Source organism: Branchiostoma belcheri, unplaced genomic scaffold (assembly GCF_001625305.1).
Source record: "Branchiostoma belcheri isolate BF01 breed outbred unplaced genomic scaffold, Haploidv18h27 scaffold47, whole genome shotgun sequence".
NCBI lineage: Eukaryota > Metazoa > Chordata > Leptocardii > Amphioxiformes > Branchiostomatidae > Branchiostoma > Branchiostoma belcheri.
In genome coordinates this window covers 607,539-622,445 of record NW_017804098.1, presented here as the reverse complement: position 1 = coordinate 622,445, position 14,907 = coordinate 607,539, and the positions used below count along the sequence as shown (strand labels likewise).

Genomic DNA, 14,907 nt, shown 5'->3' with positions numbered 1-14,907 from the left:
GACATCTTGGAACTTCCCGGCTACCCTTAATTACGAACAAATATCCCTCCGCAGCGACCTAATCTGCCTTAGATCTGAATTGGGGCCAGTCCGTCCCGTTCTACTTAGCGATATAGCGCAGCGTGACAATAATTTACGCCTGGGTGGATCACCCTGTAAATGGTTTCTTCGTAACTGCGACAAATATTGGGCAAACCGCGGTGTTTACTTTGCGTGGAAGGAGACAAAAGTTAGCGTTTGCGGCCGCCATGTTCGCGGCACCATGTAATTATACACCTGTCTCCATGACGACCACTGTGTCTCCACCAGGTCAAAATTTGACACCCCTCGGGCTACTTGTCTTACGCTAACGAGAGCACCACAAAGGGGAGTCTGCTACTGCACCTAGCTGCCTGGAATTCCTTTGCCTACACACTTTCGCGCAGAAATGGCTTCAAGATAAATGTCAACTTCTAGATATTACATAGGTGTTGCCATAGTGATTGCTATTTGAGAAGAGCAGGAGAACTGATATCACCTCACTGACAATAAGGGAACGTTTATTGATATTTACTTGTTAGGTGGGAGATGCCTTTTTCATTGTCCCTGACCGTAACAAGACGCTGCATTCATTCGTGTTTATCCAACACGAGGGCCAAAACAGTCCACTACATGGTCAATGCAGAGGTATTTGTGCCCATGGAAATTGTGAGGAGCGTGTTGGGCCCATTGTTTTGGGACTTGGTAACACCTGTATACATCAGGTAGGCTTTTGCGTCAGTCGGGATCTTTTACACGTGCCCCAAACGATTTGAAGGCCCACCCAATACTGAATGATTCTCTTCTTGAATTGTACGTTTGCCGTATCGTACCTTAGAGTCAATTCCGCGTCACCGAGTGGGTTGTTATTGTCATTATTTAGAAATGTTTTGAATTCTTTGTAATTGTTTGTCTAAGAAATTTCATAATTTGGAAATATTTTGAACATCTTGTCAATATTCTAAATAATTCCCTGGTTTTCTAAAACGTTTGAAATATTCCTGATGTGGATTATGACATTTCCAATAGTTTCTAAATATTTCTAACAGCACTCTACCATTTTTTACCATTATTTCGAATTATTTCTAACATTTTGTAAATAGGTCAGTGGGATGGGAAGTAAGTAATTCACACATCCCTGTGGAGTACAGGGTAGACTGCCTGGGCGTCAGGCATTGATGCCTTACAACAAAAGAGCCACCAGTGTCCAGCAGTGAAATCTAAAAATATACAGAGGAAGACAGAAGAGTAGGATTAGCACCTACTTTTATGGGGGCAATTACCCACATCTACCATTTGGTTATTTGTTTGAAATAGTTCTAAATATTTCGAATTGTGAAAGAAACACATGGGTAGTTCAAATTTATTCTAAAGAAAGATATCTTTGTACAGTCACATTCAAAATGTTTCAGAAATATATAAATGAATTCAAATATATTCAAATTTTCATTTTCAAATTTTTGAAAAATTTAGAACTTTTGTTACTGGGGTATTCTTTTCTTCTAAATAATTCAAACGTATTAGAAACATGGAGAAAAAACCCACTCGGTGACGCGGAATGGACTCTACTATGGAATAAAGGTTTTGCTAACATTATCATTTTTTTGGGGGGGGCGTTAATTCCATGTCAAGTGTTTCAGAATTCGAATATGCACAAAATAAAATCCATCCATAATCACGCTACCGTTACGAAGCAGTGGGCAGGAGGCCTAGGTTGGGCTTAGTCCTGGGGATACTCCTGCAGGCGCCTAGAACTGGCTGTACGTGTACGATCTCAAGTCATTAGCGATATGCACTTGGCATTCAAACTCGTCAACGTGTATGTCGGATTACTAGCACGTCTACGTTTGTAATTGCTTTCTCGGAGCCTTTTGATGGTAGTTGCACGGCGTACGCGTTTTCTAAGTAAATAACGTTACCTGTTTGAGGGCAATTTGAGCCATCATCTCTGACACTTGATGTATTTCGGTTCATCCCGGCATCCGTCCTTTCTGGTCACTAGATTTAAAGAACGGCTACATACAGGCAGCACTTCTACCTACAGACACCTGATCATTCACCTGACTTGTGTTGATCAAATGATTCCTTTCATTCCATCCAGTCAGTAATTCCGTCTGCCATTATTGCCAATCACACGCTCCATCAACAAATTATGCCTAAGCAGGATTATCCTGGGGACGAGTGTCGCTGCCATGGCAACAGAGACTAAGAAGTGCCTAAGTTTCAATGTGACTAAGGACTAAATAATCCTCGATCTAAGCCATGACACCTGCAAGTTAACGTTACCCATGACTTGTCCGAGAGACTCGATCGTGTAGCGTAAGGCTAAAATAGACAGATTGATACGAGCACGTAATATGTCGTATGAAATATATCACAGAAAGGTTTGTACAACGAATCAATAACATTCCAAATGTCTGACACAACCTGTCACAACTGCCTTTGTACAATGCCGGGCAAAGTGCGTCAGTGTGTGCGTTTGACTTTCAAAGTACGCAAGAGCAATCACTGTTACCAGTCACAGAAGACGAGAAACAATAGCAAGCAAGCAAGCAAGGAGCATCGGCTGGTATGCGAGGTTTACAAGTTATCCTCAGCCTGCGATCAAATGTTTTGTCTACCATTCCATCTCTACTTTCAAAGGGAATCCACAGGAAGTTGTTTAATTGGCCTCGCACAGACGAACTGTATTGATACGAAATCTTGTACTCGCAACATATCCTGGCTATAACTTGCTTTCCAAAAGAAACTCGCAAACAGCTGCTCTGGAGAAGGGAATAACCTGTGTATTTTCTCACCGTACATGCGTTTTCATTTTCTCAACGCATTGAACACTGTGGATTTCCATTTAAGATGTGAAATTTGAAATGATAGCAGAAATGTGAGAAATGTCAATACAGTCTATAATTTGATGCTAATCAATAGATCGGTGGAGGAATACAATACCATTACCTGGAATCTGGATACAGTGTATTTCAGACAATAGGTGTCAGTCAAAAATTGAAAGCGCTACCCTGCGATCTTGATCTGAAATGCAGTCAGGAACTGTGGCAGAGGCTGATTGCTGAGGTATATACAGTGCATACATTACGTCAATATGTCACATTTTAATTTCCTGTATCTAGAGGATATATTGACAGGGTTTTTAACTGTCGACATGAAATTAGGTCTTTCATTCTCGAACGATAATTTCTTGTGAAGAAAATGTGCGGTCACTGACTTACACTTCTACACTGACAATGAACACCTATTATTAGGTACAACGTAAAATGTGTAATTACGATACAAAACTTGATAGGCAAGAGTGCAGTTTAAGTTGGCATAGCGTAATTTAGGAAGTAAATTATGACCCCCTACTTGACCTTGGGACTGTAAGATCTGACTTTGTTTGGTCACATTTCTTTCAGTCAGTGTGTCCTCTGTGAAATGTTGATAGATGGTTGTGTAATCACAAGTGCAATCTTGACCTAACAGAAAGGTGAAGAAATAACGCACGTGGTTACCATGGAAACATGACGTGGTCAAAAGCGTTGCGTCAGCGGACTGTCAGATTTTGGTCCGCGTAAGTACGGTTGAATGTAACGATATTCCGACTTCTGTGAAGTCATATTCTTGTCACGTCCTCTTGCATCTAGACAAGAGACACCGCCACTGCACCACGTGAGAGTGTCGTGACTGATAAAAACGTGAAGTGGTTTTGTCAAGTGAAGAATAAGGAGTCCCTTATCCGGGATCTTTTCCCTTTGGCATAGAAAATATCTCTCTCGTAGCATATCATTGGAATCGAACAGGTTCCACCCCCTACGGCGGATCCAATAAACACTAGATAAAAGATCACTTCAACAAATTCGTTGCCATGGCAACAACGTCTCAGTAACCGACAGACTAACTGATTGTAGGTAATTACAAAGGTGCCATCATGATATATATCTTGCCTATCGCCAGGTGTATATGTCGAGTGTATGTCATTAGTCGTCATACCATTGTCCGAGGCATTTCAGTTTTCTGTTCCTTAAGTGTTTAGCTACTAATCATGTACTGAACTTGCTATGTGATTTATGGTTCTCGCTAGTTTCACGGTTATTTATAATATGCATATTTGATAGCAACTGGAAGCATACACATACTCGAGGCAACACTTTTTCTTCAGCAAGCGTTGTACCGCCGACTTAAAGTCCAGTAAATACAAACTTCTTTCGGCTGTCTATGTGACTTCTTTTCTGACAGGCCTATAAATGACGTCTACTTAAAGGTGACCAAAATGTTCGCCATCTTTAATCACTCTAGAAAAGAAAAGTAGAAATTTTGAATTTGTTCCTTTCTAGTCGATCAACGATTCTTGTACTTGACTTTAGTTTCCCTGCCCGATGCCATAATATTATATAAATGACTCTAATAACTTGGAGCTTGTTTACCTTGCCTGTCCAGCAGGCATTAGTCTGTCGATGGCTATCCCATTTATTTGATATTTGAGACTAAACTAGTGGAAGTTTATCTATTGTCACCGATGACGTTCTGTGTACATAGCGTCTCCACTCGCCTTCAGGCTGTGTGAGAACATTATTGACGTTCACCGACTGGCTTTTCTAAATGGCGTCTTTGAACTGTTATCACGGCATTTGAACCTGAACAGGACATCTATAAATGGACCGAAGCTTCACTCTTTGTAATGGAGTGTAAACAAGTGCTATATACCACGGATGTCGGACACTTCGGCACCTGGACACTTCGGCACCTGGACAGTTCGGCATCAGGACAGTTCGGCACCTGTACACTTCGGCACCTGCATACTCCGGCATCTGGACAGTTCGGCACCAAGCTCAGGACGGTTCGGCACTACAATGACAGAATGCTGCTGTTGATTGCTGAACCGTTCTATGACTTCCAGCGAAGATAGTTATTATGTAAAAAAAAGCAAGGAGTGAAGAAGCCATCCAATATGTTATGCAGAACAGATACCCAAACCTGTTATTATTTCATCATTGTGGCTAATAAATGAAAACAAACTTTGAAAGTTGTAACAGGGCAGACATATTAAGGTTATAGTCTGTCACTGTTTAATGTTATTTTGATGCAATATTCATCTTTGTAGATTGTTTACCATTAATGTTTTGATGTTTTTTCCCGCGCGTAGGACACCTCCCTAGCAACAGTAACTAACAACACTGGGACCACAACACTGCCTCTTCCATATTGCTTTTATTGTTGTACAACAAAATCGTTGCGTACTCGGACGTAGTAATTAAATAAAAGATATGGGATAGTATGACTTTCGCGATAGGGTCAGGTAGATTAAACACCGTTTCACAGTAATGTATCGGGCTGTCCAGGTGCCGAACCGTCCTGGCGGCTTGGTGCCGAACCATCCTGGGTCAGGTGCCGAACCGTCCTGGGAAGGTACCGAGCCGTTTTGGCCAGGTGCCGAACCGTCCTAGATGGTGCCGAAGTGTCTAGGTGCCGAAGTGTCCAGGTGCCGAAATGTCCTGATACCTATACCACTGATGTTGGTTGACGGAAGGATTCAAGATTTGGGAGAGGTGTCAATTAGATCTGCAGTATTATCGGATTCACTCGTGAACTTGCGTCAGCAAAGACTACAGGACCATGTAACAGCAGTGAACTTTCGAGTTAAAGTCGCAGATTTGTAGCGAACGCTGAAAGAATAGGTTAAGTGAGGGGTACACGCACTACATGTAGGTGCACCTGGCTGTGACAAATCCTTCAGTATCCGCCAAATACCGAGATGAATGGAATTTTGCACCTAACAAGGTAACTTGCACCGTCCAATTCGTTAATGCTGACAAATCTTATAATGTGTCAACTCGGCTGCAAATCTGAGTCTTTCAATTTTGACTAATTCCTTTCCAATGGCCTTACGCACAGCGCTATTGTGCCGGTTCCCCCACAACCATAGAGATCGTTGTACGCCAACAACTTGGTAGCTAACCTCATTACGTCTTGTTGTTTTCCTTCGTGATTGTGTACCGGCGTTATGTTACCATGTCACCTTTTCAAGGAAAGGTGCAAGAGTGGTCCTCGGAGGGTCAAAGTGTGCATTATTCAAGACAGTGCTTAATTCTATAGAAAAACGTACACGTAAAAACACTTGCGTTTCCTTGGAAACCACTTACTAGCCGAACTATACGTTATAAAGGGGTGCCGCTGCGTTGTAACCAACTTCAGTGAAAGTAATACTGGTCAATATTTAGGGTAGGTACACGGCAGGGGGTTCCAACTTACCTGTGTGGTTGTTTGGGGATAAACTGAGGAAAACTAGGCCGGCATAGAGGGAGACGGAAGACTAGCAATGGCTTCCAAATCCGCCGAAGTTTTGTGTGCTTGGCAAACAACATGAGCACTTGTTTGGTGGGATTTGGCAACTGAGAAAACGTACTGCTTTCAATGGCTGGGGTTATATTCGCTATAGGTTTCGTAATTGTAAGGGATAGGAGATAATACCTACCATGAGATCGTAGTATGTTCCCAAGGGCGAAGTCAGATACTGCACGAACCCGTGCTCGCCTCGCTTGCAGGCTACCCCCCACTTGGTGACCGGTAGCTTGCATCAAGGTACTCCCCAGCTCTACCATCCAGGTTCACTCAGACGTTCTCCAACCACGCAAACGGCGGACTGTTCTCGGTAAAAATCCTTCCCAAACGTCAGATCCAAATAGCAGGTCACTACGTGACTAGGTCCCGTCAGTCATAGTAGCAAACACCCTCTTTTGTTTGGCCGAGTAACTTCTCTACAACCCAAAAACGCGCGACAGTCTTTAGTCCTTTACGTCTACCGTGTTTTCTTCGATCCCGATCAAGCGATACGTGAATATAAAGGACACAGGGCATTAGTCACAGGAGCTGGAGCGCAGCCATTGGCGGACGGCCTGTACAAAACGCCACTCTTTGGACCCTCACCATTCTTCGTGCTAACTCTCTTGGAGTGGTACAGGAGTTGTGGCCACGGTTGAGCGGATGTCAAGAGACAGAACTTTGCGTTTGGAAATCTCGTGTATATTTTGGTAGCTCGCCGGGCAACAGCAATCCAAAAGGTTGGTAGGCGGAGGCGGTTCGACACTGAGGACGCGGGCAACTCGAAAGACAGTTGCGGGAAAATATGCTCCGTCTTGTAGTAGAGTAGAATTTGTGGCTATTGTAATCTGTTACATGATTTCCCGTCCCGGACAACGTTTTTTCTCTTGTTGACGCTACTTGACGGTGACTCTCGTGTTAAAGTGTCCGTGTCAACAGTTCGCTACTGTCGGCGGCCAGCGCGTCGCGTTACCAGGCATTGGTTGCCATTAGCAACGTCATGTAAACTGAGTTAAAACCACTCCCAAGCAACCAATATTCCCATAATCAAGAACAAATTTATTTAGGAGACGAAAGGCATTAGCGATACTAACCAGTTCCATTATAGGCTTACTGGGCCTTTAATGACTCCAAGACAAAGGCTGTGTTGTTGGTCATTATGTACTAACATTTGAAAAGTGCATTTCCAGTTAATATACAACTGACCAAATAGTCGGACATGTCTTACAAGGCAAGAAAAAATTTCCTGGGATTGTGCGAGACTTTTGCCTCAGAGTGAGCGGCGTCCGAATAAAAATAGTCACATGTGATCTGTTGAACCAGAGGAACTACTAGCACTACTCAAGTAACCAATGGTGTGATTGAATAAAGAATGCACCGGAACCATGTAAATTGAATTAAACCATCGAAGGAAAAATCCAATGAATGAATTAAAACTATGAGGAGAGAAAAAGGAATCTCTGTTTTCCTCAAGAGCAATTGTCCATGAGCAGCTGGTCAGACTTTTCATCGTACAGTTACATACAAAGTGGAAATTCTTCTCTTGGATGGTATTTTACATTTTTTCCGAGAGTATTTTGACGTTACCATGGCGGGCACATTAAGTACCTACAGGTATGTGTGACGCAACCGTTACGTCCCTCAGACAAGTTAAGTCCGTTACTCAGCTCATGAGTGGCTCACTGACGTTTTATGGCATTGATTGGGAAGAGTCTGTGATGCGGACGTCATTCTCTAATATGCACAGGATTAAGGAAGTCAAGTTTGCACTTAAAACCAGAAACTCAGTAGTTTAAGACGTCGGCTCATCCTTACGTCAAAGTCAGCCTGCCTTTGAAATCGGTAGCAGAGGTCACCGTCAATATTATATTTAACCTGTTGCTTAATGTGTACACGTCGCGCCTGAATGGGGTAGGATAGTAGACTTCACCGTAGTATATCTTCAACGTAAAAGGTACACATGGAATTGGCGAAAAGGATTGTAGAGGGCATGTCGAAAAACGCATGCTAAGTAAACCGTGTCATCAAAATCGGTTTGCGGTTTTATCAATAACGCTGCGGTACAGCAGATTCTTCATTGGTACATTTGTATTACTGTATTTTTTCGTTGTTTTCTTGCCGGTTATGAACTTGGCCTTTTATAGGTGTATGGGCTGTCTGGGGGTATGGTTTGCCTTTTACATTTTCAATCTTTCCTACCGAGGCATTCATGCATACTCTCCTTGATACAATTACTAGTAGTCATGGGTAGGTCAGTACGGGATGAAGCAACATGTCATATATTGAAGAAGCGAGACACTGTGCGATTAGACAGCTGTTAGAAGCGTCTCCGATGTGCAGAAGCCGTCAGATAAAACAAACGATAACAGTCCCACGGAATGACAACTTGTTTGGGAAGCAAGCAAACAAACTCAATTCTCGTGGTAATCAATTTGACAGGTGTTTTGAAATTTTTGCTTGCGCTGAACAAATGCACTGGAACAACAAAGTGGCCCTGGACAAGCGCACCCATAATTACATGAGGCAAACATTGTTGAGTCGTCATGGGGACGACGAATATTGTGTCTGCACGGACGTGCAAACCTTTCTAGGAGAACAGGCTTGTCTTTATAGTGAAGGGTGCGTGTTTTACATCGTTTGCTAATGTAGTGCTACTTTTCGTAATTGACGGCAGATTGTGTGACACCTGCTACTCGTTCAGCTATCGCATTGGTCCGTTAGGACCAAGTATTTCAGCTAAAGTCGTGACCTGCATATGGTAGATGAACATTTTGCCGTGCGTTTTGCTCCTGTGTTATTCTTTCAAAGAGTTCACCCCATACAACATGGCAACTGACTCAACAACAGCACGTTTGCCCCAATTTCCAACGGTCGGTCTTGCCTACCTCTGCATCACTAGCTCCAAATTACTGATTGTGCTTTCAATAAAAGTTGGGTAATCAGAAAACGATACTGTTGTCCTTCTTAATTCCTGTTGGTGACGAGATAATGTATTCAGTCCCAGGTGTCGGTTTCCCGTCATCTACATGTAGCTTCTAGTAGGACGTGCCATCTAAACAGTGCAGGCGGACGGCGCTTGTGAGGGAGAGTTTTTGACACGGACAGAGGAGGATTAGTGTAAGAGCATTACCTGGGCACAACTGAATTGTGCGCCAGGTGTTTGGTAACCTACGGTTCCGTCTAAACACAAAAAGATGCATCTATTGGTGCAACAGAGGAAAAAAGGTGTTTGATGGTACCAACCACCCAAACAAGTGGTACTACTATGTACCGTTACATGTAATTTGTTTAGAGAGAGATATTTCATTTCTATAAGATAAGGTCAGGCTGGCATCAAATTACTAAGAGTTGGAAAAAGTAGAAAAACATTGTCGTCCACATATGAAATGCTTTATATTGTTTCAGTACTTAATTCTGCAGATGTCAGAATTGTTCTCCAAAAACATGCGCATGTCCTTTCCCATCTCGTCTATACGGTTTACTTTCTTTCTCTTCTTTTCACCTTCTTCCCGTCTGGATTTTTCAGGGATGACTTCCCCTTCTTCTGGGGTTTCGCGGGTAACCTGGGAAGTCTGTTGACAACAGCCGAGCTGCGGACAGGTCCCAGTCTGGGGTTGAGAATCCGTCTGTTCCGCGGTAAACCATCCATGGGCCGGTCCAAGTCAGCACCCAGCGTCACCACCAGGGTGTTCTGTCTTTTCATCTGAGGGAGGATAAAGTATGATTATTACAGCTAGCCCATCTGCTGACTGTCTACAAGCGTGTATGTAATGTTACGTGAGCGCAATGAAAGACCTTGGATACCAATCAATATCACAGTAATGAGCGCTGGCAATGTTGTGGTTAATTTGTAATACTCGATACATAACAATAGCCTGGGTACCATCCTGGTTAGTTTACGTCCGCTCCCACAGTCGCTACCGACCAGTCGCGATCGATCCGCTCCCACAGTCGCTACCGATCGGTAGCGACTGTGGGAGCGGACGTAAACTAACCAGGATGGTACCCAGGCTAACATAACAATCCCCGCGCCCGGTTTAAGTAAGATTTATTATCTCATGTCATACACATACATAGAAAGACTAATCACAGCTGCAGCTTGAGCGGTTTTACATATGTAATGCTCTTGGTTTCGCAATACACAGAGAAGCGTGATGACGAATGTCTAAAATAAAATAAAAAATGATTTAAAAGTTACAGCGACAAAAGTCTACTTTCTCTTGACTGTGTATTTTCATAAACAGCAACCATGTAGCTCTCATCAAGTGCTGTGCAGCAGTACCCTATCTGTTGACGTGAAACTGGGAGATGTTATGACGTCAGTTATTCTTACCGTGGCCATGTCTCGCTTGAGTTGTTCAATCGCCATCTGAACGTTCTTGCGTTCTTCATCGGCCTTGTGGTATTTCTGAGATTCCTGAAAAAGCAGAAAAGATTCTTTATAGTTGTGTCATGACATGTATTTTAATCCGAAAGCGTAAAAAGTGTCAAGTTTGTTGTTGCAATTCACAATCATGTCACAAGGTTGCGCTTTTGCCACCGGCGGTGCAATCATAGACGCATTGTAAGCTGGCACTGTTGCAGGTCTAGCTTAAAACAGTTACCAGCCGTCTAGACTATAGTTGGTACATGGATGCATATCTTGCTACTAAACCAGATATTGTATGAAATATTGCAAGTAATCAGAGGATAAAAACTTTTCGACATATGACACGCCCTAGTTGCTGCTAAGCGCACAACCCCCACCACAGTGCGGCAACTTGCCTGGTCTAATCTGAACTCAAGATGATTGAGCTCTGACGTCAAACTGGTCATCTCTCGTTCCATATCGCGGATGAGTTTCTTCATGGCGGTTTCATTCATGTCGTCGTACCTGCGCAACACCTGCGGCATCTGCCCGCTCTTCATGCTCTGTTTCATACCGTCCAACTATACGGGACATAAATCGCAGTTTAAACCATGAGCTTGCCCTCACCACCAAGGACCAAAATACATGCAAGTCAAGTAATTATGGACCCATCAGGAAAATACCAGAAGACATGAAATTGCGTTCTGTTCAGTCTAGGCAAAACCTTCATGAGGGAAGTTGCGTCTTCCTCTGACTGTGAATCTAAAAAAAATATCTTTTGATTTTAGAAATGGAAGGATCTAAGATTTTGTAGATGGCCCTGGTTACAATTACTAGAGTAAAGCAGTACCACATGCAGTACGAAGTACCTTTTCCTGGAGCTCCGATATCCGTCCGCTCAGCATCTTGTTGACGTCAGCCTGAATGTCGTGGCGGGTTTTCCACTCGATGTCATCCCCCGTCACAGGCGTCTCGGCCTTTTTCTCCAGGTCTGTAACCTCCTGGGACAGATGCTGGATGGACTGGTCCAACCTCTCTTTCATCTAGAGAAGAAGGCCAAGCTTCATAATCTACATTTTCCGAAAGCTATGCCCATGAGCCACCTCAAATGATCAAGACTTGATCAACAAGCAGATCTTTTCCCGCCCGACTTTGACAAAACAAAGGAGATAAATATAGAATTCTCATGCATATGATGCGCTAATGTCTTTTTATTTTTATTTTTATTACATTGAGTGAGAAAATTTAAGTGGACGTTTTGGGTTACTGTTACAGACCTGCTTTTCATGGCGGATTTCTTCCAGTATGTCCGTAATGTCGCCTTCTCCTCTCTTTGCCATGGGCTACTTTGTCCGTGGTATAACAAGCGACAGAAAGCTCAACAAGATCTGTCGAACTGTATGACCGAAAGACGCAAAGCACTTTTTATTTCTTCCTAAACAACAAGTAGTCACTGTGTAGTGCACACTTTTATATATATTCTAGAACATTTTTGTCGTTTGACCCGAGAGAGGCTAACGCCATCTACCAGTTGAATCAGGGAGAGACTCTGCCCTAGCGTTCAACCATTGTATGTACCGTCCCTTTCAGTGTACATGTATGTAAATATTACAGACTTAGTAACGTTTTTTTTACCATTTCGCTTCTAATGATTGATCGCCTCTGATTTATAACACTAGGCAAGTGTCGTGACTTCTAGTGACCCCGTACTAGAGCATCATGGTACTGACGTCAGGGCGGGCGAAATTCAAAATGGCGACATTTCAGAGGCGGCGAAAAAAGAGCAGCTCCGAGGCTCAACGGTGTAGCGTGAAGATAGACGGGCTTGTTGCACCACAGGTTTGCTGTCGTCTGACGTCTGAACTTTTAAAGTATCTCCTGTACGAGAGACAACAGATACCGCTGCCGTACGAGCAAATTAAATTCGATCTCAACAGAGACGAAACCGCCAGGCAGGATACAAAGGTATGTAGCGGCGAGTTGAACACAGCTGTGGTTTTTGCAGTTATGCGTGGGCGTTTGGCCTGCAGCTTCGAGCTCAGTGGATAGGTAAATACATCATGACGTGTGTTTGGCGTGCTGTTACGCCCGTACTGTCATAAAAAATAGAATTATATATAAACAGTCGCCACGGCTAGCATGTGTTGTCTGTTGACTTGTTTCCCTAGCCTCCTAGACCTAGGGTTAACGGACCAACATCACCTTTGTGCATGATTGAGAAGTTTCTCACACTTGCCTCAAGGAGCCTATGCATAACACTGGCCAGACAACATGAAATGCAGACAGTACTACAGCTTATGATGTAAACCAGCTTACGAGTATTTGACAGGATTCTAACTAGTTATAACGTTGCACAAAAAAACTATGCTACTTTGTTACAAATTTGTAGTAAATCAAATGTTTCCATTCAATTCACAGGGTAAAGGAATAACGCCTAAACTCAAAAGGTCCAAGTCACTGTTTCCTTCAAGTGAAAGAAAGCGCTGCAAGCATGTTGTGGACTGCATGGAGGAGCTTCTACCCCACCTGGAGGACCTCTTCTCCCTCACATTTGTCCCTCAGGTCCTTATCCTTATTGGTGCAACAGCAGTCAGTCCAAAGGATGCATACATCCTCAACTTTACTGATGCATTGACAACATCCAAGGAAAACAGCCTGAGTGCCAAAAGTTGTATCAGGAGCCTTCTCAGGGAAATGGTCACCAAAGACTTTCTGCCGATATCCTCCATGCCTCCCATTACTAACACCCTCCTGCTAGTAAAGGCACACAGAGACTGTGGGCTGGACTGGTTTGTGCCAAAGCTGACGTACAAGCTGGGCTCCCGAGGACAACAGTACGACATCAGCCTTGTTGGAACAGCACACCCAGGATTGGAGCAGGTCCATGTTGAAGAGCAGGGGCCGAAGGATGACTACATCTGGTACCAAGCCCCTATTTCTATCAAGGGCTACAAGGAGAAAAGTGTTAGAGCTGCTAAGCCTGAAGATATATGGATTTGATATGGACTTAACCAACTTACAATGCAATATCATGTTCAACACCAGTGACAGCAAAATCCTGTGTGAGTTTGAGTGGCTATCTAGCTAAGTTTTGTACTCTGTCAATAGGGTAAAATGAAGTGGCTATTATTTTGGGCCACCTCGAAGAAAAAATTCCTATGCTATAAGTTTCTTCACTTTTTGTCTAATTTGTCTACTTTACTTTTTGCTTGATGAATGTAGCATGTGTGAGACAGTGTGGCACATTTTGTGCTTTTTACTGAAGTACATGTATGTCAACTCTGCTGTATCAAACAGTATATTTGTTGCATCAATGTTATTGTACATGGGTTCTATGCATTCAGAATGATAAGTACTGTTTGATGTTACAAAATATCTTCTGAAAGGTTAGTAGATGTTTGGTGAAACCGCATGTTTTGTCATGGAGTTTCTTGTTTTGATGCCTTGGCTGTTACTGGAAGTCTTTTTGTAAATTTGTGGCTGTTTTATGATTTGTATCCTTGTGTTGGCAGCCTATATTCAAGTACATGTACACTGTACTTTGTTGTCTGAACACAAACCTATTGCCTTCTTTATCTGACTCTGATGCTTGTCAAAGAATTTTTTGCTGTATCTAAAACTACATGTAGTATATAAGGGTTAGTAAGTTAGTAGTTAGCATTATTTTAAGATAATTTGTGGAATTATGCCTTCACATCATATTCCAATAATATTTTAACTACTGTTAGTACGTACATGTGAATGCTTTTCTGTACTTGTTTTTGTAACTTGCAAAATGGAAAGGTCTTTGTAATTTGGAGTATATGGCAGGTTTAATTAATGGAGAAAACAATCTTTAGACGATGAAAGCACTGATGCCTACCGTAGTATGTTTTTGCTTTCTTTTATGGTGTAGCATTCATCCATGTTCAACTTTATTTCAGTGTGCTTGAAAGAAGACATGACTTAACCTGTAGTCTACGTAAGCTTTCATTACTATTTTACACACAATGTAATTTCAAATCACATCTTCTAACACAATACTCAGGATAATCAGTGTATGTTCACAGTGTATTTTTGTGAGTTTTTGCAATGTCCTTCGCTGTTGATGTACTATTGCTGCTATTGCTGATGGGTGTACCAAGCCCTGAATGATCATTGTACCAGACATGCCTACATATCACCTGTATTACACCTAGTTGTAATATACTAGCGTTTGCTGAGTTTGGAATAAACACAACATGGGGGTCAAG

At 42.7% G+C, this 14,907-nt stretch overlaps 2 protein-coding genes across 2 annotated transcripts; one reads left to right on the top strand and one right to left on the bottom strand.

The window, feature by feature from the left end:
- Positions 1–8,434: 8,434 nt before the first annotated feature.
- LOC109479242 (coiled-coil domain-containing protein 169-like) lies at positions 8,435–12,322 on the bottom strand. Its single transcript, XM_019781172.1, has 5 exons — positions 11,953–12,322; positions 11,545–11,718; positions 11,092–11,256; positions 10,661–10,744; positions 8,435–10,030 (listed from the first exon to the last, which is right to left on the bottom strand). Exons 1-5 carry the CDS (start codon positions 12,013–12,015, stop codon positions 9,806–9,808), a joined length of 711 nt encoding a protein of 236 aa, XP_019636731.1. The 5' UTR covers positions 12,016–12,322; the 3' UTR covers positions 8,435–9,805.
- A 72-nt stretch (positions 12,323–12,394) lies between these two features.
- Positions 12,395–14,903, top strand: LOC109479241 (MAD2L1-binding protein-like). Its single transcript, XM_019781171.1, has 2 exons — positions 12,395–12,640; positions 13,094–14,903. The coding sequence occupies exons 1-2, from the start codon at positions 12,395–12,397 to the stop codon at positions 13,673–13,675; spliced, it is 828 nt and encodes a 275-aa protein (XP_019636730.1). The 3' UTR covers positions 13,676–14,903.
- Positions 14,904–14,907: the final 4 nt, after the last annotated feature.

Excerpts from the sequence above, each read along its gene's own strand:
- LOC109479242 (XM_019781172.1), bottom strand. The coding sequence starts at position 12,015 with ATGGCAAAGAGAGGAGAAGGCGACATTACGGACATACTGGAAGAAATC. Across the intron at positions 10,745-11,091 it reads TTGAGTTCAGATTAGACCAG|GAATCTCAGAAATACCACAA; the intron begins GCAAGTTGCCGC and ends CTGCTTTTTCAG. Across the intron at positions 10,031-10,660 it reads TCAAGCGAGACATGGCCACG|ATGAAAAGACAGAACACCCT; the intron begins GTAAGAATAACT and ends ATCCTCCCTCAG.
- LOC109479241 (XM_019781171.1), top strand. The coding sequence starts at position 12,395 with ATGGTACTGACGTCAGGGCGGGCGAAATTCAAAATGGCGACATTTCAG. Across the intron at positions 12,641-13,093 it reads CCGCCAGGCAGGATACAAAG|GGTAAAGGAATAACGCCTAA; the intron begins GTATGTAGCGGC and ends TTCAATTCACAG.